This window comes from Oncorhynchus clarkii, chromosome 7 (genome assembly GCF_045791955.1).
Source record: "Oncorhynchus clarkii lewisi isolate Uvic-CL-2024 chromosome 7, UVic_Ocla_1.0, whole genome shotgun sequence".
NCBI lineage: Eukaryota > Metazoa > Chordata > Actinopteri > Salmoniformes > Salmonidae > Oncorhynchus > Oncorhynchus clarkii.
The window spans coordinates 86,962,211-86,986,330 of NC_092153.1; the positions used below are offsets into that span (position 1 = coordinate 86,962,211).

The 24,120-nt window shown below is 44.1% G+C and overlaps 1 protein-coding gene across 1 annotated transcript in view; it reads left to right on the top strand.

Annotated features, from left to right (window-relative positions):
* Positions 1-22,954, top strand: part of LOC139413952 (protein tyrosine phosphatase domain containing 1a) — a 93,824-nt gene extending 70,870 nt beyond the window's left edge. Inside the window, exons 8-11 of the mRNA XM_071161842.1 lie at positions 4,656-6,044; positions 7,423-7,608; positions 10,999-11,109; positions 19,214-22,954. Coding sequence (XP_071017943.1) covers positions 4,656-6,044; positions 7,423-7,608; positions 10,999-11,109; positions 19,214-19,333 — 1,806 coding nt within the window. The 3' untranslated portion in view covers positions 19,334-22,954. The remainder of the gene's footprint in view (positions 1-4,655; positions 6,045-7,422; positions 7,609-10,998; positions 11,110-19,213) is intronic.
* Positions 22,955-24,120: the final 1,166 nt, after the last annotated feature.

A 24,120-nucleotide genomic window follows, 5' to 3' on the forward strand; every position in this document is an offset into this window, starting at 1 on the left:
TATGGTATAATAGACAGGTAATACATTATTATGGTATAATAGACAGGTAATACATTATTATGGGATAATAGACAGGTAATAGATTATTATGGTATAGATGGGTAATACGTTATGGTATAATAGACAGGTAATACATTATTATGGTATAATAGACAGGTAATACATTATTATGGTATAATAGACAGGTAAAACATTATTATGGTACAATAGACAGGTAATAGATTATTATGGTATTATAGACAGGTAATACATTATTATGGTATAGATGGGTAATACGTTATGGTATAATAGACAGGTAATACATTATTATGGTATAATAGACAGGTAATACATTATTATGGTATAATAGACAGGTAAAACATTATTATGGTACAATAGACAGGTAATACATTATTATGGTACAATAGACAGGTAATACATTATTATGGTATTATAGACAGGTAATACATTATTATGGTATAATAGACAGGTAATACATTATTATGGGATAATAGACAGGTAAAAGATTATTATGGTATAGATGGGTAATACGTTATGGTATAATAGACAGGTAATACATTATTATGGTATAATAGACAGGTAATACATTATTATGGTATAATAGACAGGTAATACATTATTATGGTATAATAGACGGGTAATACATTATTATGGTATAGACCGGGAATTAATTATTATGGTATAGATGGGTAATACGTTATGGTATAATAGACAGGTAATACATTATTATGGTACAATAGACAGGTAATACATTATTATGGTATAATAGACGGGTAATACATTATTATGGTATAATAGACAGGTAATACATTATTATGGTATAATAGACAGGTAATACATTATTATGGTATAATAGACAGGTAATACATTATTATGGTATAATAGACAGGTAATACATTATTATGGTATAATAGACAGGTAATACATTATTATGGTATAGACGGGGAATGCATTATTATGGTATAGTCAGGTAATACATTATTATGGTATATTAGACGGGTAATACATTATTATGGTATAATAGACAGGTAATACATTATTATGGTACAATAGACAGGTAATACATTATTATGGTATAATAGACAGGTAATACATTATTATGGTATAGACGGGGAATACATTATTATGGTATAATAGGTAATACATTATTATGGTATAATAGACAGGGAATACATTATTATGGTATAATAGACAGGTAATACATTATTATGGTATAATAGACAGGTAATACATTATTATGGTATTATGGTATAGATGAGTAATACATTATGGTATAATAGACAGGTAATACATTATTATGGTATTATAGACAGGTAATCCATTATTATGGTATAATAGACAGGTAATACATTATTATGGTATAATAGACGGGTAATACATTATTATGGTATAATAGACGGGTAATACATTATTATGGTATAATAGACAGGTAATACATTATTATGGTATAATAGACAGGTAATACATTATTATGGTATAATAGACAGGTAATACATTATTATGGTATAGACGGGTAATACATTATTATGGTATAGATGAGTAATACATTATTATGGTATAATAGACGGGTAATACATTATTATGGGGCGGCAGGGTAGCCTAGTGGTTAGAGCGTTGGACTAGTAACCGGAAGGTTGCGAGTTCAAACCCCCGAGCTGACAATCTGTCGTTCTGCCCCTGAACAGGCAGTTAACCCACTGTTCCCAGGCCGTCATTGAAAATAAGAATTTGTTCTTAACTGACTTGCCTGGTTAAATAAAGGTAAAATTAAAATTAAAAAAATTATGGTATAATAGACAGGTAATACATTATTATGGTATAATAGACAGGTAATACATTATTATGGTATAGATGAGTAATACATTATTATGGTATAATAGACGGGTAATACATTATTATGGTATAATAGACAGGTAATACATTATTATGGTATAATAGACAGGTAATACATTATTATGGTATAGATGAGTAATACATTATTATGGTATAATAGACGGGTAATACATTATTATGGTATAATAGACAGGTAATACATTATTATGGTATAATAGACAGGTAAAAAAAACTAAATATTACTTTTGTTTTTGAAGGAGGTGGTGGAGGTTCCAGACCTGACTGTTGATTTTGTTGTTGAAGGTGGAGGTTCCAGACCTGACTGTTGATTTTGTTGTTGACGGTAGAGGTTCCAGACCTGACTGTTGATTTTGTTGTTGAAGGTGGAGGTTCCAGACCTGACTGTTGATTTTGTTGTTGAAGGTGGAGGTTCCAGACCTGACTGTTGATTTTGTTGTTGAAGGTGGAGGTTCCAGACCTGACTGTTGATTTTGTTGTTGAAGGTGGAGGTTCCAGACCTGACTGTTGATTTTGTTGTTGACGGTGGAGGTTCCAGACCTGACTGTTGATTTTGTTGTTGACGGTGGAGGTTCCAGACCTGACTGTTGATTTTGTTGTTGAAGGTGGAGGTTCCAGACCTGACTGTTGATTTTGTTGTTGAAGGTGGAGGTTCCAGACCTGACTGTTGATTTTGTTGTTGAAGGTGGAGGTTCCAGACCTGACTGTTGATTTTGTTGTTGACGGTGGAGGTTCCAGACCTGACTGTTGATTTTGTTGTTGACGGTGGAGGTTCCAGACCTGACTGTTGATTTTGTTGTTGACGGTGGAGGTTCCAGACCTGACTGTTGATTTTGTTGTTGAAGGTGGAGGTTCCAGACCTGACTGTTGATTTTGTTGTTGAAGGTGGAGGTTCCAGACCTGACTGTTGATTTTGTTGTTGAAGGTGGAGGTTCCAGACCTGACTGTTGATTTTGTTGTTGACGGTGGAGGTTCCAGACCTGACTGTTGATTTTGTTGTTGACGGTGGAGGTTCCAGACCTGACTGTTGATTTTGTTGTTGACGGTGGAGGTTCCAGACCTGACTGTTGATTTTGTTGTTGAAGGAGGAGGTTCCAGACCTGACTGTTGATTTTGTTGTTGACGGTGGAGGTTCCAGACCTGACTGTTGATTTTGTTGTTGAAGGTGGAGGTTCCAGACCTGACTGTTGATTTTGTTGTTGAAGGTGGAGGTTCCAGACCTGACTGTTGATTTTGTTGTTGAAGGTGGAGGTTCCAGACCTGACTGTTGATTTTGTTGTTGAAGGTGGAGGTTCCAGACCTGACTGTTGATTTTGTTGTTGAAGGTGGAGGTTCCAGACCTGACTGTTGATGCGGATTAGTGATGCGACAAATTGAATTTTTGTCTTAATTTTTAAAATGTCTTTTTTTTTATCAGTTTTTTGTTCAAATGATATAAAAATCCATAAAATACCATGTGAATTCACATTGCGTTCAGATGGTTAAGCATTAAAGAATCGACTATGGCTTTGGTGGCTTAAGTCTTCGACAGTTCTAAGGGCCTTCTTCTGACACCGCCTGGTATAGAGGTCCTGGATGGCAGGGAGCTTGGCCTCAGTAATGTACAGGGCCGTACTCACCATCCTCTGTAGTGCCTCAGGTGCCTTGCAGTTGCCGTACTAAGCGGTGGTGGAGCCAGTCAACATGCTCTCAGTGGTGCAGCTGTATAACCTTTTGAGGATCTGAGGACCCATGCTAAAACTTTTCAACCTCCTGAGGGGAAAGAGGCGCTGTCGAGCCCTCTTCACAACTGTGTGTGTGTGTGTGGACCATGTTAATTCCTTTGTGATATCTACGCCGAGGAACTTGAAGCTCTTGACCCACTATGCTACAGCCCAATCAATGTGGATGGGTGCGTGCTCGGCCCTCCTTTTCCTGTAGTCCACAATCAGCTCCTTTGAATTGCTGACGTTGAGGGAGAGGTTGTTGTCCTGGCAGAGCAGGCTAGTGAGGGGAGGGGCACAGTAGCCAGGTTGAGCACCAGGCAGACCGAGTCAGAACTGTGTACTATGCTTATCTATCAGTATAGGTAGGTTGGCCACCAAGCAGACCGAGTCAGAACTGTGTACTATGTCTATCTATCATCAATCAGAAGCTATATCTTGCAATTTCTTGGCTTGCAATGTTTTGCATCTTCAGTAAAGCAGGGCCTATCATCAATTAATAGGCTAGGATATTGAGCTGAGCGAGATGCAACACTCCGCTCTCACACATTCACACACAGTATCTGCGCATGTGCACAGGTTGGCTTCACGCTGTTCACAGCGTGGTAGGCAGGGCACCAAGACAGCAGAGAAGTTGAGACATGCGATTCAACACTCTTAGTTGTTGAGGGAATTGACCCACTATGCTGTTTACTTTCTGCATCTACATAAATGTAAAAAAAAATACTGCATTTTGTTTAGGGATTTTTCTTAATGTTAAGGATCTCTATTTCGTTTAAATGTTTGCACACCTGATTATGATGATGATATTGTTGTAATTGAAGGTGGTGGATGAGGAGGTGGTGGTGGAAGTTCCAGACCTGACTATTGATGATGATGATGATGATGTGATTGAAGGTGGTGGTGGAGGAGGTGGTGTTGGAGGTTCCAGACCTGACTGTTGATGATGATGATGATGTGATTGAAGGTGGTGGTGGAGGAGGCGGTGGTGGAGGTTCCAGACATGACTGTTGATGATGATGTGATTGAAGGTGGTGGTGGAGGAGGCGGTGGTGGAGGTTCCAGACATGACTGTTGATGATGATGATGATGTGATTGAAGGTGGTGGTGGAGGAGGCGGTGTTGGAGGTTCCAGACCTGACGGCGGAGGTGGAGAAGACAGTGTCCCAGCAGGCCATCCAGCTGCTGGGGAAGGAGATGAGAGGGAAGGGTATCCCTGTGCCTTCACCCCGCCTGCCTTGTCCCCGCCCCGAGACAGCCCTAACCCAGCCTTGTCCCCGCCCTGAGACAGCCCTAACCCAGCCTTGTCCCCGCCCTGAGACAGCCCTAACCCAGCCTTGTCCCCGCCCTGATACAGCCCTAACCCAGCCTTGTCCCCGCCCTGAGACAGCCCTAACCCAGCCTTGTCCCCACAATGAGACAGCCCTAACCCAGCCTTGTCCCCACCCTGAGACAGCCCTAACCCAGCCTTGTCCCCGCCCTCAGACAGCCCTAACCCAGCCTTGTCCCCACCCTGAGACAGCCCTAACCCAGCCTTGTCCCCACCCTGAGACAGCCCTAACCCAGCCTTGTCCCCACCCTGAGACAGCCCTAACCCAGCCTTGTCCCCGCCCTCAGACAGCCCTAACCCACACAGTACACATGGAACGACCTCTCACTCCAAACCTAGCACTACTCCAGGAACCATCGTTACTCTTAGAGCCCCCTCTCAGCCCAGCCCTGGCCCACGACCCGGTTCTGTCCAGTGACCAGGAGCTGGACCCTCTGTGGCAGCGGCAGAATGGGGTGGCTGCCTCCCTCCTGAAGCCTCTGCATCCGGGGAAACGCTTGCTGAGTTACAGTGACTCAGCCTTGTATAAGCTAGACCCCAGACGAGACCCAGACCAGGAGCAGAACCAGAACCACATCTGGAGCATCCCTTGCAGCAATCCTCTGACCCATCACCAGCTAGCCACAGCCTGGGAGCCCCCCACATCCCCTAGCCTCCCTCCACAGCACCACCCCTTCTCCATGGGAGAGCAGACAAGGGAGGAGAGGCGAGGAGGACAGGAAAGGAGTTCTAAGGAGAGTGATCACCACACCCAGAAGAACATGTCTCCTCTCTTCCAGAGACGGAAGCAGCTCTGCGAGGGCCAGCGAAGTCTGTCCTTTGGGTTTGGGGGTAGTCTGTCCAAGCCCTCGGGAGAAGAGCTGTCAGAGGGGAGGCCGTGGAGAGGAGATATGCCTGTGATGAGCCTTACAGGAGGAGAGGAGTCTGTGTGTGGGGTAGACAGGGCTGGAGACAGAGAGGAAAGAGTGAGGGGGAAGGCTGGAGAAAGAGAGGACAGAGAGGAACGGAAGGACAGAGAGGACAGGGAGAGGCTGACAGAGGTCCCTGTCATCACCCTGTATGCTGAATTGTCCCTGGAAGCCAGACGTCTGCTGGTGGCCAGAGCTCTGGCTTTGGGCCTGAATGATGAAGATCTCCACTACAAGGTCTCAGTGTGGCAGGTAAGACATGACAGTTTGACTGACGTGGTAGGTAAGACATGACAGTTTGACTGACGTGGTAGGTAAGACATGACAGTTTGACTGACGTGGTAGGTAAGACATGACAGTTTGACTGACGTGGTAGGTAAGACATGACAGTTTGACTGACGTGGTAGGTAAGACATGACAGTTTGACTGACGTGGCAGGTAAGACATGACAGTTTGACTGACGTGGTAGGTAAGACATGACAGTTTGACTGACGTGGTAGGTAAGACATGACAGTTTGACTGACGTGGTAGGTAAGACATGACAGTTTGACTGACGTGGTAGGTAAGACATGACAGTTTGACTGACGTGGTAGGTAAGACATGACAGTTTGACTGACGTGGTAGGTAAGACATGACAGTTTGACTGACGTGGTAGGTAAGACATGACAGTTTGACTGACGTGGTAGGTAAGACATGACAGTTTGACTGACGTGGTAGGTAAGACATGACAGTTTGACTGATGTGGTAGGTAAGACATGACAGTTTGACTGACGTGGTAGGTAGACATGACAGTTTGACTGATGTGGTAGGTAAGACATGACAGTTTGACAGATACTATATGAAATACTTTCAGCGTTTGCTTTAGCCTGCCTGGAGTGCCAGGTTGACGTGCCAGGTTGGCGTGCCAGGTTGGCGTGCCAGGTTGACGTGCCAGGTTGGCGTGCCAGGTTGGCGTGCCAGGTTGACGTGCCAGGTTGGCGTGCCAGGTTGGCGTGCCAGGTTGACGTGCCAGGTTGACGTGCCAGGTTGGCGTGCCAGGTTGACGTGCCAGGTTGACGTGCCAGGTTGACGTGCCAGGTTGGCGTGCCAGGTTGGCGTGCCAGGTTGACGTGCCAGGTTGGCGTGCCAGGTTGGCGTGCCAGGTTGACGTGCCAGGTTGACGTGCCAGGTTGACGTGCCAGGTTGACGTGCCAGGTTGACGTGCCAGGTTGACGTGCCAGGTTGACGTGCCAGGTTGGCGTGCCAGGTTGGCGTGCCAGGTTGACGTGCCAGGTTGACGTGCCAGGTTGGCGTGCCAGGTTGACGTGCCAGGTTGACGTGCCAGGTTGACGTGCCAGGTTGACGTGCCAGGTTGGCGTGCCAGGTTGACGTGCCAGGTTGACGTGCCAGGTTGACGTGCCAGGTTGACGTGCCAGGTTGACGTGCCAGGTTGACGTGCCAGGTTGACGTGCCAGGTTGGCGTGCCAGGTTGACGTGCCAGGTTGACGTGCCAGGTTGACGTGCCAGGTTGGCACCATTTGAATTGTTCTATTGCTTCCATTGCAATAGGCAGCTCAATGAAACACAGATAAAGAATTTGAACCCAGGTGTTTTGTTGACTACTAATACGATAGTGTGTGTGGTCCGGCAGACAGAGCTGAACTCCAGAGAAGGAGCCTGGGAGAGGCTGAGTCTAGAGAGAGACCCTATGGTGCTGGCTGGTCTCATGTGGTCCTGGCTGGAGCAGCTCAAAGAGCCAATCATCTCCTCTCAGGATGTCCAGGCCCTGGGCCAGAAAAACTACAACTCTCAGCATGCACTCAATTCTCTGGAGAAGGTATGATGATGTCATATACAGTGCCTTCGGAAAGTATTCAGACCTTAGCTTTTTCCACATTTTGTTACGTTACAGCCTTATTCTAAAATGGATTAAATCAATAAAAATCTACACACAATATCCAATAATGATAGTGAAAACAGGTTTTTAGACATTTTTGCAAATATGGGTTGTTGTGTATTTAATATGGGCTGTTGCATGGTTAATGTGGGTTATCACTCATTTAATATGGGTTATCGCGTGGTCACTCATTTAATATGGGTTATTGCGTGGTTAATGTGGGGTATCACTCATTTAATATGGGTTGTCACGTGGTTGATATGGGTTATTGCATGGTTGATATGGGTTGTCACGTGGTCGAGTTATCACTTAATATGGGTTATCACTTATTTCATATGGGTTATCATGGGGGTTATCGCGTGGTTGACATGGGTTATCACTTATGGGTTATCGCTTGGTTAATATGGGCTATTTTTTTTACCTTTATTTAACTAGGCAAGTCAGTTAAGAACAAATTCTTATTTACAATGACAGATTTGTACCTTGTCAGCTCAGGGGTTTGAACTTGCAACCTTCCGGTTACTAGTCTAACGCTCTAACCACAAGGCTACCCTGCCGCCCCGGCTACAGCGTGATTAATATGGGTTACAGCGTGGTTAATATGGGTTGTCACGTGGTTAATATGGGGTACAGCGTGGTTGATATGGGGTACAGCGTGGTTGATATGGGGTACAGCGTGGTTAATATGGGGTACAGCGTGGTTGATATGGGGTACAGCGTGATTCATATGGGTTACAGCGTGATTAATATGGGTTACAGCGTGATTAATATGGGTTATCACTTATTAACATATGGGTTGATATGGGGTACAGCGTGGTTGATATGGGGTACAGCGTGGTTAATATGGGGTACAGCGTGGTTAATATGGGGTACAGCGTGGTTGATATGGGTTACAGCGTGGTTAATATGGGTTACAGCGTGGTTGATATGGGTTACAGCGTGGTTGATATGGGTTACAGCGTGGTTAATATGGGTTACAGCGTGGTTGATATGGGGTACAGCGTGGTTGATATGGGGTACAGCGTGGTTGATATGGGGTACAGCGTGGTTAATATGGGGTACAGCGTGGTTAATATGGGGTACAGCGTGGTTGATATGGGTTACAGCGTGGTTAATATGGGTTACAGCGTGGTTGATATGGGTTACAGCGTGGTTGATATGGGTTACAGCGTGGTTGATATGGGTTACAGCGTGGTTGATATGGGGTACAGCGTGGTTGATATGGGTTACAGCGTGGTTGATATGGGTTGTTGCGTGGTTGATATGGGTTACAGCGTGGTTGATATGGGTTACAGCGTGGTTGATATGGGGTACAGCGTGGTTAATATGGGGTACAGCGTGGTTGATATGGGGTACAGCGTGGTTGATATGGGGTACAGCGTGGTTGATATGGGGTACAGCGTGGTTGATATGGGTTACAGCGTGGTTAATATGGGTTACAGCGTGGTTGATATGGGTTACTGCGTGGTTGATATGGGCTACAGCGTGGTTGATATGGGTTACAGCGTGGTTGATATGGGTTACAGCGTGTTTAATATGGGTTGTCGCGTGGTTAATATGGGTTACAGAGTGGCTAATATGGGTTACAGAGTGATTAATATGGGTTATCACTTATTAACATATGGGTTAATATGGGGTACAGCGTGGTTGATATTGGGTACAGCGTGGTTGATATTGGGTACAGCGTGGTTGATATGGGTTGTCGCGTGGTTAATATGGGTTACAGCGTGGTTAATATGGGTTACAGCGTGGTTGATAAGGGCTACAGCGTGGTTAATATGGGTTGTCGCGTGGTTAATATGGGTTACAGCGTGGTTAATATGGGTTACAGCGTGGTTGATATGGGGTACAGCGTGGTTAATATGGGTTACAGCGTGGTTAATATGGGTTACAGCGTGGTTGATATGGGTTACAGCGTCGTTGATATGGGTTACAGCGTGGTTGATATGGATTACAGCGTGGTTGATATGGGCTACAGCGTGGTTGATATGGGCTACAGCGTGGTTGATATGGGTTACAGCGTGGTTGATATGGGTTACAGCGTGGTTAATATGGGTTACAGCGTGGTTAATATGGGTTACAGCGTGGTTGATATGGGTTACAGAGTGGCTGATATGGGTTACAGCGTGGTTGATATGGGTTACAGCGTGGTTGATATGGGTTACAGCGTGGTTAATATGGGTTACAGCGTGGTTGATATGGGTTACTGCGTGGTTGATATGGGTTACAGCGTGGTTAATATGGGTTACAGCGTGGTTAATATGGGTTACAGCGTGGTTGATATGGGTTACAGCGTGGTTGATATGGGTTACAGCGTCGTTGATATGGGTTACAGCGTGGTTGATATGGGTTACAGCGTGGTTGATATGGGTTACAGCGTGGTTAATATGGGTTACAGCGTGGTTAATATGGGGTACTGCGTGGTTAATATGGGTTACAGCGTGGTTGATATGGGTTACAGCGTGGTTGATATGGGTTACAGCGTGGTTGATATGGGTTACAGCGTGGTTAATATGGGTTACAGCGTGGTTGATATGGGGTACAGCGTGGTTGATATGGGTTACAGCGTCGTTGATATGGGTTACAGCGTGGTTGATATGGGTTACAGCGTGGTTGATATGGGTTACAGCGTGGTTGATATGGGTTACAGCGTGGTTAATATGGGTTACAGTGTGGTTGATATGGGTTACAGCGTCGTTGATATGGGTTACAGAGTGGCTAATATGGGATATCACTTATTTCATATGGGTTACAGCGTGGTTGATATGGGTTACAGCATGGTTGATATGGGTTACAGCGTGGTTAATATGGGATATCACTTATTTCATATGGGTTATCGTGTGGTTAATATGGGATATCACTTATGTAAAATGGGTTGTCGCGTGGTTAGTATGGGGTTGTTGCGTAGTTAGTATGGGCTGCCGCGTGGTTGGTGTGGCTTATCACATAGTGTGTAAACCGTAGAATTAATAACAAATAATACATGCTATGCATTTAGCAGACTTTTGTCCAAAATGATTTAATAATGGATACATATATTTTACGTATGGGTGGTCGTTGGAGTGGAACCCACTACCCTGGCGTGACAAGCGCAGTGCTCTACCAATTGAGCTACAAAGGAATAGGTTATTGTGTGGTTAAGGTTCCTCTATACCTTCCTTCCCGGGTCAGGTGATATATATATATATATAATCAAATTTAAATATTCAAGTAACATTCCCTAAATTCTTTGATTTTTCAGAATTTCCCAGGTGGGAAATCCTCCAAGCAGGAGAAAACCTTTTGGAACCCTAAACCCTAATTCTATGTCTGTTGTTCCCTCTCCTCCAGGGCCACAAACTGACCCTGCTCTGCATCCTGGACTGTGCTGCTCATCTGCTGGCCTTACCTGACAAGGAGGAAGCTGACTTCCTCAATCACACCATCAAGGTGTTCACTAAGGTCAGTACTGGACAGAAGGACATCCCTGTTATTGGGAATAAGAAAGCCATTTGCGTGTTCTAAATGCCACCCTGTTCTCTACATAGTGCAATACTTTAGACCAGAGCCCTGTGGGTCCTGAGCTGAATACCCATACTAACATACTGTCACCCAGAGCCCTGTGGGTCCTGAGCTGAATACCCATACTAACATACTGTCACCCAGAGCCCTGTGGGTCCTGAGCTGAATACCCATACTAACATACTGTCACCCGGAGCCCTGTGGGTCCTGAGCTGAATACCCATACTAACATACTGTCACCCAGAGCCCTGTGGGTCCTGAGCTGAATACCCATACTAACATACTGTCACCCAGAGCCCTGTGGGTCCTGGTCAAAGGTACACTAAATAGGGAATAGGGTGCTGTTTGGAACATATCCATTACTAGCATTGGTGTGATATGGTGTGTTCCCTCCCCATATCCCATCAGAGAGTGACCATGTTCATTATGTCTTATCCACCAGATCCCCTAGAGTGACCATGTTCTGTATGTCTTATCCCTCAGATCCCCTAGTGACCATGTTCTGTATGTCTTATCCCTCAGATCCCCTAGAGTGACCATGTTCTGTATGTCTTATCCCTCAGATCCCCTAGTGACCATGTTCTGTATGTCTTATCCCTCAGATCCCCTAGAGTGACCATGTTATGTATGTCTTATCCCTCAGATCCCCTAGAGTGACCATGTTCTGTATGTCTTATCCCCCAGATCCTCTAGAGTGGCCATGTTCTGTATGTCTTATCCCTCAGATCCCCTAGAGCAGGGGTGTCAAAGTCAAATGGACGGAGGGCCAAATAAAAAAATCAGCTACAAGACGAGGGCCGGACTGTTCGAATGTTCATTGAAAATTTTTTAAATGACGCATATAGTCTAGTGAACCTAATTGAACCTACTGAAAACCTAACAAATATATTACAATATGATCAGATAAATAAAGCAATATTTTCTTATGGCTCTGTCAGTAATCTTTAATTTTCAACAGACACAAAAGACAAATTTCCTTTATATAAATATCCCCATAACATGAACATTAAATGAAAGAAACCGGTATTCAAGGCACCATCAGTAGACTATATTTTCTATTTTAGCAAAAGTGGGCTAAATTTACTTCAAAGAAAAAACAATAATAGCAATTTTCTATCATCCACTCAACTGAAATATTTTTAAAATATAATTGGATTGAAATACAAAAAAATAAAGTGCAAAAATCTATTAATCAAAAACAACACTTTGTTTAAGGAGAAGTAACATGCAGTGAAAACAAATATTAAATTTTAACTTTTAAACTTGAACTGAGTAAAAACTCTAAATATGTGATTGCACAGTAATGTTCACTTGTTTGAGGTTGAGGGTGATACTTGGTGGTGTCCCATCTTTTCCACAAGTTCATCAATGTTCGGGGTAAGGCTCTGAGCTGAAGAAATCCTCAGAATTGAGTGGAGGTGTTCAGCAGTAAGTCGACTTCTGTGTGATGTTTTGTTCAGGTTCATCAAAGAAAACAGTTGTTCACACAGGTATGTGCTGCCAAACATAGACAACGTTTGAGCAGCCTGGATGCGCAGCTGGGGCATTGTGCCGGGGAGGAAACGGGCGAACTCCGCAGCACCCACTGCCGCATATTTTGCCCTCAGTGCATCATTGCATTGGAGGTCAATCAACTCCATTTGGAGGTTTGGTGGTGAGCTTTCCACGTCAACAGCAAATGGGTTACCGAGCAGTTCCAACCTGCTTTTTTGTGCTTCAAAGTCAGCAAATCGGCGTCGAAAGTCAGCGGCAAGCATACCTATTTTATCAGCCAACTGTGTGCTCGGGAACGCACTGGTAGAGAGCTTCTCTTTCATGGTCTGGCAGCTGGGAAAGTGGCTCAAATTTTCTTTCCGCATCTGCGTCTCCCACAGAGTCAGTTTGGTTTTAAATGCCTTCACTGTACTGTACATATCAGAGATGACACGATCCCGACCCTGCAGCTGCAAGTTTATTGCATTCAGATGACTCGTAATGTCACACAGAAAAGCCATTTCACACAGAAACATTTCGTCTCGGAGTTGTGTTGTGTCTTTCCCTTTGCTGTCCAAGAACAGACAAATCTCCTCACGAAGCTCGAAACATCTTTGAAGCACCTTTCCCTGGCTTAGCCATCGCACCTCTGTGTGATAAGGCAAATCACCATGCTCCGTTTCTAACTCCGTCAGAAATGCCTTGAACTGGCGGTGATTCAAACCTTTGGCTCTGATAAAGTTAACTGTGCGCGTGATGATGCTCATTACATGCTCCATTTTCAAGGCTTTACCGCACAACGCTTCCTGGTGTATGATACAATGATAAGCTGTCAGCTCACCTGTCGCGTTTTCCTCTTGCATCTTTTCCCGTATCTTCGCCACCAGTCCGCTCCTGTGTCCACACATCGCAGGTGCTCCGTCGGTTGTCAAACCCACGAGTTTTTCCCAAGGCAGCTCCATCTCATTTACACATCTTGACACCTCTTCATACAAATCATGCCCCGTAGTTGTGCCATGCATAGGACGTAAAGCCAAAAACTCCTCTGTCACGCTTAGGTTGGAGTCCACTCCGCGGATGAAAATTGACAACTGGGCAATGTCAGAAATGTCGGTGCTCTCATCCACAGCCAAGGAATATGCAATAAAATCTTTTCCCTTTTTCACAAGCTGCTCTTTTAGATTGATGGACAACTGGTCTACTCTCTCGGCAATGGTGTTTCTGCTCAGACTCACATTTAAAAAGAGTTGCCTTTTTTCTGGGCAAACTTCGTCACAAACTTTAATCATGCAGTTTTTGATGAAATCCCCCTCCGTAAATGGCCGGGCTGATTTAGCGATCTCTTCTGCCAAAATAAAACTGGCCTTGACAGTTGCGTCCGCGTGTGTGTCCGCGTGTTTCGTTTCATAATGTCGTCTCAGATTATACTCTTTCAGTACCGCCACACTTTCTCCACACAGAAGACACACAGGTTTTCCAGCTACCTTCGTGAACATATACTCCGACTCCCACCTTGTTTGAAACCCCCGGTTCTCAGTATCCACCTTCCGTTTTGCCATTTTTGATGGGTATCTGAAAGTTAATTTTACTGTGATGCTGACGACTGCTGTGCCAATAAATATTGAAATGAAGCAGCCTACTGCTCGGTGCGTCACCTTTGCATTGTGGGAAATGTAGTATTGGTGCGTGTAAAAGATCTGCGGGCTGCCGGCTTGCTGCGGGCCGGTTCTAATAATAAATCAAGATCATCCCAGGGGCCGTAAAAAACCTTCTTGCGGGCCGGATGTGGCCCGCGGGCCTTGACTCTGACATATGTGCCCTAGAGTGACCATGTTCTGTATGTCTTATCCCTCAGATCCCCTAGAGTGACCATGTTCATTATGTCTTATCTCTCAGATCCCCTAGAGTGACCATGTTCTGTGTGTCTTATCCCTCAGATCCCCTAGAGTGACCATGTTCTATATGTCTTATCCCTCAGATCCCCTAGAGTGACCATGTTCATTATGTCTTATCTCCCAGATCTCCTCAGAGTGACCATGTTCTATATCTTATCTCCCAGATCTCCTCAGAGTGACCATGTTCTATGTCTTATCTCCCAGATCTCCTCAGAGAGTGACCATGTTCTATGTCTTATCCACCACATCTCCTCAGTGACCATGTTCTATGTCTTATCTCCCAGATCTCCTCAGAGAGTGACCATGTTCTATGTCTTATCTCCCAGCTCTCCTCAGAGAGTGACCATGTTCTATGTCTTATCCACCAGATCTCCTCAGAGTGACCATGTTCTATGTCTTATCCACCAGATCTCCTCAGAAAGTGACCATGTTCTATGTCTTATCTCCCAGATCTCCTCAAAGAGTGACCATGTTATATGTCTTATCTCCCAGATCTCCTCAGATAGTGACCATGTTCTATGTTTTATCCACCAGATCTCCTCCGAGTGACCATGTTCTATGTCTTATCTCCCAGATCTCCTCAGAGAGTGACCATGTTCTATGTCTTATCTCCCAGATCTCCTCAGAGAGTGACCATGTTCTATGTCTTATCCACCAGATCTCCTCAGTGACCATGTTCTATGTCTTATCTCCCAGATCTCTTCAGAGTGACCATGTTCTATGTCTTATCCACCAGATCTCCTCAGAGAGTGACCATGTTCTATGTCTTATCCACCAGATCTCCTCCGAGTGACCATGTTCTATGTCTTATCTCCCAGATCTCCTCAGAGAGTGACCATGTTCTATGTCTTATCTCCCAGCTCTCCTCAGAGAGTGACCATGTTCTATGTCTTATCCACCAGATCTCCTCAGAGTGACCATGTTCTATGTCTTATCCACCAGATCTCCTCAGAGTGACCATGTTCTATGTTTTATCCACCAGATCTCCTCCGAGTGACCATGTTCTATGTCTTATCCACCAGATCTCCTCAGAGAGTGACCATGTTCTATATCTTATCACACAGATCTCCTCAGAGTGACCATGTTCTATGTCTTATCCACCAGATCTCCTCAGAGAGTGACCATGTTCTATGTCTTATCCACCAGATCTCCTCAGAGTGACCATGTTCTATGTCTTATCCACCAGATCTCCTCAGAGTGACCATGTTCTATGTCTTATCCACCAGATCTTCTCAGAGAGTGACCATGTTCTATGTCTTATACACCAGATCTCCTCAGAGTGACCATGATCTATGTCTTATCCACCAGATCTCCTCAGAGAGGGACCATGTTCTATGTCTTATCTCCCAGATCTCCTCAGTGTGACCATGTTCTATGTCTTATCTCCCAGATCTCCTCAGTGACCATGTTCTATGTCTTATCTCCCAGATCTCATCAGAGAGTGACCATGTTCTATGTCTTATCCACCAGATTTCCTCAGAGAGTGACCATGTTCTATGTCTTATCTCCCAGATCTCCTCAAAAAGTGACCATGTTATATGTCTTATCTCCCAGATCTCCTCAGAGAGTGACCATGTTCTATGTTTTATCCACCAGATCTCCTCCGAGTGACCATGTTCTATGTCTTATCTCCCAGATCTCCTCAGAGAGTGACCATGTTATATGTCTTATCTCCCAGATCTCCTCAGAGAGTGACCATGTTCTATGTTTTATCCACCAGATCTCCTCCGAGTGACCATGTTCTATGTCTTATCTCCCAGATCTCCTCAGAGAGTGACCATGTTCTATGTCTTATCTCCCAGCTCTCCTCAGAGAGTGACCATGTTCTATGTCTTATCTCCCAGATCCCCTAGAGTGACCATGTTCATTATGTCTTATCCCTCAGATCCCCTAGTGACCATGTTATGTATGTCTTATCCCTCAGATCCCCTAGAGTGACCATGTTCTGTATGTCTTATCCATCAGATCCCCTAGAGTGATCTTGTTCTGTATGTCTTATCCCTCAGATCCCCTAGAGTGACCATGTTCTGTATGTCTTATCCCTCAGATCCCCTAGAGTGACCATGTTATGTATGTCTTATCCCTCAGATCCCCTAGAGTGACCATGTTCTATGTCTTATCTCCCAGATCTCCCCAGAGAGTGACCATGTTCTATGTCTTATCTCCCAGATCTCCTCAGAGTGACCATGTTCTGTCTTATCTCCCAGATCTCCTCAGAGAGTGACCATGTTCTATGTTTTATCCACCAGATCTCCTCCGAGTGACCATGTTCTATGTCTTATCTCCCAGATCTCCTCAGAGAGTGACCATGTTCTATGTCTTATCTCCCAGCTCTCCTCAGAGAGTGACCATGTTCTATGTCTTATCCACCAGATCTCCTCAGAGAGTGACCATGTTCTATGTCTTATCCACCAGATCTCCTCAGAGAGTGACCATGTTCTGTGTCTTATCTCCCAGATCTCCTCAGAGAGTGACCATGTTCTATGTTTTATCCACCAGATCTCCTCCGAGTGACCATGTTCTATGTCTTATCTCCCAGATCTCCTCAGAGAGTGACCATGTTCTATGTCTTATCTCCCAGCTCTCCTCAGAGAGTGACCATGTTCTATGTCTTATCCACCAGATCTCCTCAGAGAGTGACCATGTTCTATATCTTATCTCCCAGATCTCCTCAGAGTGACCATGTTCTATGTCTTATCCACCAGATCTCCTCAGAGAGTGACCATGTTCTATGTCTTATCCACTAGATCTCCTCAGAGTGACCATGTTCTATGTCTTATCCACCAGATCTCTTCAGAGAGTGATCATGTTCTATATCTTATCTCACAGATCTCCTCAGAGTGACCATGTTCTATGTCTTATCCACCAGATCTCCTCAGAGAGTGACCATGTTCTATGTCTTATCCACCATATCTCCTCAGAGTGACCATGATCTATGTCTTATCTCCCAGATCTCCTCAAAAAGTGACCATGTTATATGTCTTATCTCCCAGATCTCCTCAGAGAGTGACCATGTTCTATGTTTTATCCACCAGATCTCCTCCGAGTGACCATGTTCTATGTCTTATCTCCCAGATCTCCTCAGAGAGTGACCATGTTATATGTCTTATCTCCCAGATCTCCTCAGAGAGTGACCATGTTCTATGTTTTATCCACCAGATCTCCTCCGAGTGACCATGTTCTATGTCTTATCTCCCAGATCTCCTCAGAGAGTGACCATGTTCTATGTCTTATCTCCCAGATCTCCTCAGAGAGTGACCATGTTATATGTCTTATCTCCCAGATCTCCTCAGAGAGTGACCATGTTCTATGTTTTATCCACCAGATCTCCTCCGAGTGACCATGTTCTATGTCTTATCTCCCAGATCTCCTCAGAGAGTGACCATGTTCTATGTCTTATCTCCCAGCTCTCCTCAGAGAGTGACCATGTTCTATGTCTTATCTCCCAGATCCCCTAGAGTGACCATGTTCATTATGTCTTATCCCTCAGATCCCCTAGTGACCATGTTATGTATGTCTTATCCCTCAGATCCCCTAGAGTGACCATGTTCTGTATGTCTTATCCATCAGATCCCCTAGAGTGATCATGTTCTGTATGTCTTATCCCTCAGATCCCCTAGAGTGACCATGTTCTGTATGTCTTATCCCTCAGATCCCCTAGAGTGACCATGTTATGTATGTCTTATCCCTCAGATCCCCTAGTGACCATGTTTTGTATGTCGTATCCCTCAGATCCCCTAGAGTGACCATGTTCATTATGTCTTATCCCTCAGATCCCCTAGAGTGACCATGTTCATTATGTCTTATCCACCATATCCCCTAGAGTGACCATGTTCTGTATGTCTTATCCCTCAGATCCCCTAGAGTGACCATGTTCTATGTCTTATCTCCCAGATCTCCCCAGAGAGTGACCATGTTCTATGTCTTATCTCCCAGATCTCCTCAGAGTGACCATGTTCTGTCTTATCTCCCAGATCTCCTCAGAGAGTGACCATGTTCTATGTTTTATCCACCAGATCTCCTCCGAGTGACCATGTTCTATGTCTTATCTCCCAGATCTCCTCAGAGAGTGACCATGTTCTATGTCTTATCTCCCAGCTCTCCTCAGAGAGTGACCATGTTCTATGTCTTATCCACCAGATCTCCTCAGAGAGTGACCATGTTCTATGTCTTATCCACCAGATCTCCTCAGAGAGTGACCATGTTCTGTGTCTTATCTCCCAGATCTCCTCAGAGAGTGACCATGTTCTATGTCTTATCTCCCAGATCTCCCCAAAGAGTGACCATGTTCTATGTTTTATCCACCAGATCTCCTCCGAGTGACCATGTTCTATGTCTTATCTCCCAGATCTCCTCAGAGAGTGACCATGTTCTATGTCTTATCTCCCAGCTCTCCTCAGAGAGTGACCATGTTCTATGTCTTATCCACCAGATCTCCTCAGAGTGACCATGTTCTATATCTTATCTCCCAGATCTCCTCAGAGTGACCATGTTCTATGTCTTATCCACCAGATCTCTTCAGAGAGTGATCATGTTCTATATCTTATCTCACAGATCTCCTCAGAGTGACCATGTTCTATGTCTTATCCACCAGATCTCCTCAGAGAGTGACCATGTTCTATGTCTTATCCACCATATCTCCTCAGAGTGACCATGATCTATGTCTTATCCACCAGATCTCCTCAGAGAGGGACCATGTTCTACACCAGACACTGATGGCCACCCTAACTCCCATCCTGCATCAGCTGAGAGACAGAGCCGAGGAGGAGATGGAGTCGACCAACCACTCCTCCTGATGTTCCCTTGGACCTCTTCTCTCTCCCCCCACCCCCCCTGTTCTTTGCGTCTAGTTTAACCCAGCTCTGTTTTGACCAGCTAACCTCCTCCCGCCTCTGCTCCCCTTCTTTCTCTCTCCTGGCCCAACGTTAAAGGAAAACTCCACCCAAAACTTTATTTTGGAATTTGTTTCATTAGTCCATTGTTGACATAGTCCCAAACTGTTTTGCTTGTCAGCAATCAAGTTTTTAAGTTATGTAACTTTCAAAATGCATCATATGGGGATGATTTCTGTATTTTGAAAGTTACATATCTTGGAAACTTGATTGCTGACAAGCAAAACAGTTTGGGACTATGTCAACATTGGACTAATGAAACAAATACTAAAAGATAGTTTTGGGTGGAGCTCTGTCCTGACTAGCTAACGGACGATACTGCTGCTGCGCTGCGTTCCCTACTGTTACCAAGCTTTAGATGAAATAATGATGATGTTGTATGACAACGTGATGTGATTTCAGCATCACGGTTTGTTTTTGTTTGTTTTTAGCTATTTCTTACTGTTCGTTTTTTTTTAAATGTAAAACTGCCATACTGTGTTAATGTGCCAGGTGATGTTTCAGCTACATGACTTAGTGTTCTGATCTCATCCATCTACTACTGTAGGTGTTGCTGTGGAAATGGATGGTAGTCCCAAATAGCACCCTATTCCCTATATAGTGCACTACTTTAGACCAGGGCCCTATTTCCTATATAGTGCACTACGTTAGACCAGGGCCCTATTCCCTATATAGTGCACTACTTTAGACCAGGGCCCTATTCCCTATATAGTGCACTACTTTAGACCAGGGCCCTATTCCCTATATAGTGCACTACTTTAGACCAGGGCCCTATTTCCTATATAGTGCACTACTATAGACCAGGGCCCTATTCCCTACATAGTGCACTACTTTATACCAGGGCCCTATTCCCTATATAGTGCACTACTTTAGACCAGGGCCCTATTCCCTATATAGTGCACTACTTTAGACCAGGGCCCTTTTCCCTATATAGTGCACTACTTTAGACCAGGGCCCTTTTCCCTATATAGTGCACTACTTTAGACCAGGGCCCTATTCCCTATATAGTGCACTACTTTAGACCAGGGCCCTATTCCCTATATAGTGCACTACTTTAGACCAGGGCCCTTTTCCCTATATAGTGCACTACTTTAGACCAGGGCCCTATTCCCTATATAGTGCACTACTTTAGACCAGGGCCCTATTCACTATATAGTGCACTACTTTAGACCAGAGCCCTATTCCCTATATAGTGCACTACTTTAGACCAGGGCCCTATTCACTATATAGTGCACTACTTTAGACCAGAGCCCAATGGGTCATTGTCAAAAGTATGTAATGCACTATATAGGGAATAGGGTGTTGGTCGGTACGTTGGTTTTTGTCAGCATTGACTGGAAAGGGAATCCTGATGAAATGAATGTAAATGTTAAGTTATTTCAGTGAAGAATTGAACTTCTGCTTTGCTCAGCTGAAGAAGAGAAAAAAAATAAAAACTTGATTTAATTTTAACCAAAATATATTTTCACTGTCTAAAACTAACCAATGTGTTATTTATTGAACTTCTCACTTGATTAGAAAAACATGATGAAACAGGATGTCCCAAACAGCACCCTATTCCCTATATAGTGCACTACTTTAGACCAGAGCCCTATTTCCTATATAGTGCACTACGTTAGACCAGAGTCCTATTCCCTATATTGTGCCGTGGGCTCTAGTCAGAAGTAGTGCACTATATAGGGAATAGAGTGCCATTTGGGATGCAGACCGACAAAATGCAGAACTTGATATGTTAATTAGTAAATTGCTTAGCTAGATTAAAATGCAACTGGAAATGCTCTTTCTATCGTAAGTAATGCAAACTAGCTGGTCACAGTGATTGTCCTTCTAAAGCAATACTGTAATTTTTGTCCTCATCTTAAATAATACACCAAAAACACCTGACTGAGACATGAGAAAACATTGTACTGTATGAAATGTCATTCCCACTGGGCATAGACGTAAACAACGTTGATTCAACCAGTGTGTTCCCAGTGGGTTAGGACGACCTCATCAAAACCTGCCTCCAACCACCTCTGCATTTAAACGCTCTCTGCCTCAACTACTATAATGGCCTGATATGGGGATCTATAATTTTACTGTGTTTATTAGTTAACTACTATAATGGCCTGATATGGGGATCTATAATGTCACTGTGTTTATTAGTTAACTACTATAATGGCCTGATATGGGGATCTATAATGTCACTGTGTTTATTAGTTAACTACTATAATGGCCTGATATGGGGATCTATAATGTTACTGTGTTTATTAGTTAACTACTATAATGGCCTGATATGGGGATCTATAATGTCACTGTGTTTATTAGTTAACTACTATAATGGCCTGATATGGGGATCTATAATGTCACTGTGTTTATTAGTTAACTACTATAATGGCCTGATATGGGGATCTATAATGTCACTGTGTTTATTAGTTAACTACTATAATGGCCTGATATGGGGATCTGTAATGTCACTGTGTTTATTAGTTAACTACTATAATGGCCTGATATGGGGATCTATAATGTCACTGTGTTTATTAGTTAACTACTATAATGGCCTGATATGGGGATCTATAATGTCACTGTGTTTATTAGTTAACTACTATAATGGCCTGATATGGGGATCTATAATGTCACTGTGTTTATTAGTTAACTACTATAATGGCCTGATATGGGGATCTGTAATGTTACTGTGTTTATTAGTTAACTACTATAATGGCATGATATGGGGATCTGTACTGTTGTCTCTGAAGGAAACACTGTAGATTGTTGAACACCGTAGCCGCTAAGACTACTCTGACCTCACTTACTGGACTGGCGTCCCAAATGGCACCCTACTCCCTTTATAGTGCACTACTATTCCTTTTGGGTCTAAAGTAGTGTACTATATATGGAATAGGGTGCCATTTGGGATGCAGGCCCAGGAGACAATGTAAAGACAACACTTTGTCAATGTAAAGACAACACTTTGTCAACGTAAAGACAACACTTTGTCAACGTAAAGACAACACTTTGTCAACGTAAAGACAACACTTTGTCAACGTAATGTAGGTCTGTTTGATGGGCCGGTGGCCCACTGCAGATGTGTAACACTGACAGAAGTCCTCCAGTTTAACTAAGGGACGTAAACTCCAGTTTAACTAATGGACGTAAACTCCAGTTTAACTAAGGGACGTAAACTCCAGTTTAACTAAGGGACGTAAACTCCAGTTTAACTAAGGGACGTAAACTCCAGTTTAACTAATGGACGTAAACTCCAGTTTAACTAAGGGACGTAAACTCCAGTTTAACTAAGGGACGTAAACTCCAGTTTAACTAAGGGACGTAAACTCCAGTTTAACTAAGGGACGTAAACTCCAGTTTAACTAAGGGACGTAAACTCCAGTTTAACTAAGGGACGTAAACTCCAGTTTAACTAAGGGACGTAAACTCCAGTTTAACTAAGGGACGTAAACTCCAGTTTAACTAAGGGACGTAAACTCCAGTTTAAAGGGACGGGAGCTGCAGCTCCATTAAAGGGAGGGGAGCTGCAGCTCCATTAAAGGGACGGGAGCTGCAGCTCCATTAAAGGGACGGGAGCTGCAGCTCCATTAAAGGGAGGGGAGCTGCAGCTCCATTAAAGGGACGGGAGCTGCAGCTCCATTAAAGGGACGGGAGCTGCAGCTCCATTAAAGGGACGGGAGCTGCAGCTCCATTAAAGGGACGGGAGCTGCAGCTCCATTAAAGGGACGGGAGCTGCAGCTCCATTAAAGGGACGGGAGCTGCAGCTCCATTAAAGGGACGGGAGCTGCAGCTCCATTAAAGGGACGGGAGCTGCAGCTCCATTAAAGGGACGGGAGCTGCAGCTCCATTAAAGGGACGGGAGCTGCAGCTCCATTAAAGGGACGGGAGCTGCAGCTCCATTAAAGGGACGGGAGCTGCAGCTCCATTAAAGGGAGGGGAGCTGCAGCTCCATTAAAGGGACGGGAGCTGCAGCTCCATTAAAGGGACGGGAGCTGCAGCTCCATTAAAGGGACGGGAGCTGCAGCTCCATTAAAGGGACGGGAGCTGCAGCTCCATTAAAGGGACGGGAGCTGCAGCTCCATTAACGGGATGGTGATTTCAGATGTACGTTGTAGCAACGTTGTACTGTTTAACTGTTCAAGAAGCACCATTTTTTTCATTGTTACATTCGTTATGAATAAATTAAATGTGCTTAACATGTGATGCTGCGTGTGGACTCAAATTATTTCACACTGATTGTATTAAAAATAGGCGTTTGTTGTGGCCCAATTGTAGTGCACTACTTAGGGAATAGGGTTCCATTGGGTGGACACATAAGTACAGTCAAAAACCAAATCAAATGTTATTGGTCACATACACATCGTAAGCAGATGTTATTGGTCACATACACATGGTTAGCAGATGTTATTGGTCACATACACATGGTTAGCAGATGTTATTGGTCACATACACATGGTTAGCAGATGTTATTGGTCACATACACATGGTTAGCAGATGTTATTGGTCACATACACATGGTTAGCAGATGTTAATGTGAGTGTAGCGAAATGCTTGTGCTTCTAGTTCCGACCGCGCAGTAATATCTAACAAGTAATCTAACAATTTCACATCAACTACCTTATACACACAAGTGTAAAGGAATGCATTAGAATATGAACATATGGATGAGTGATGGCCGAACGGCATAGGCAAGATACAGTAGATGG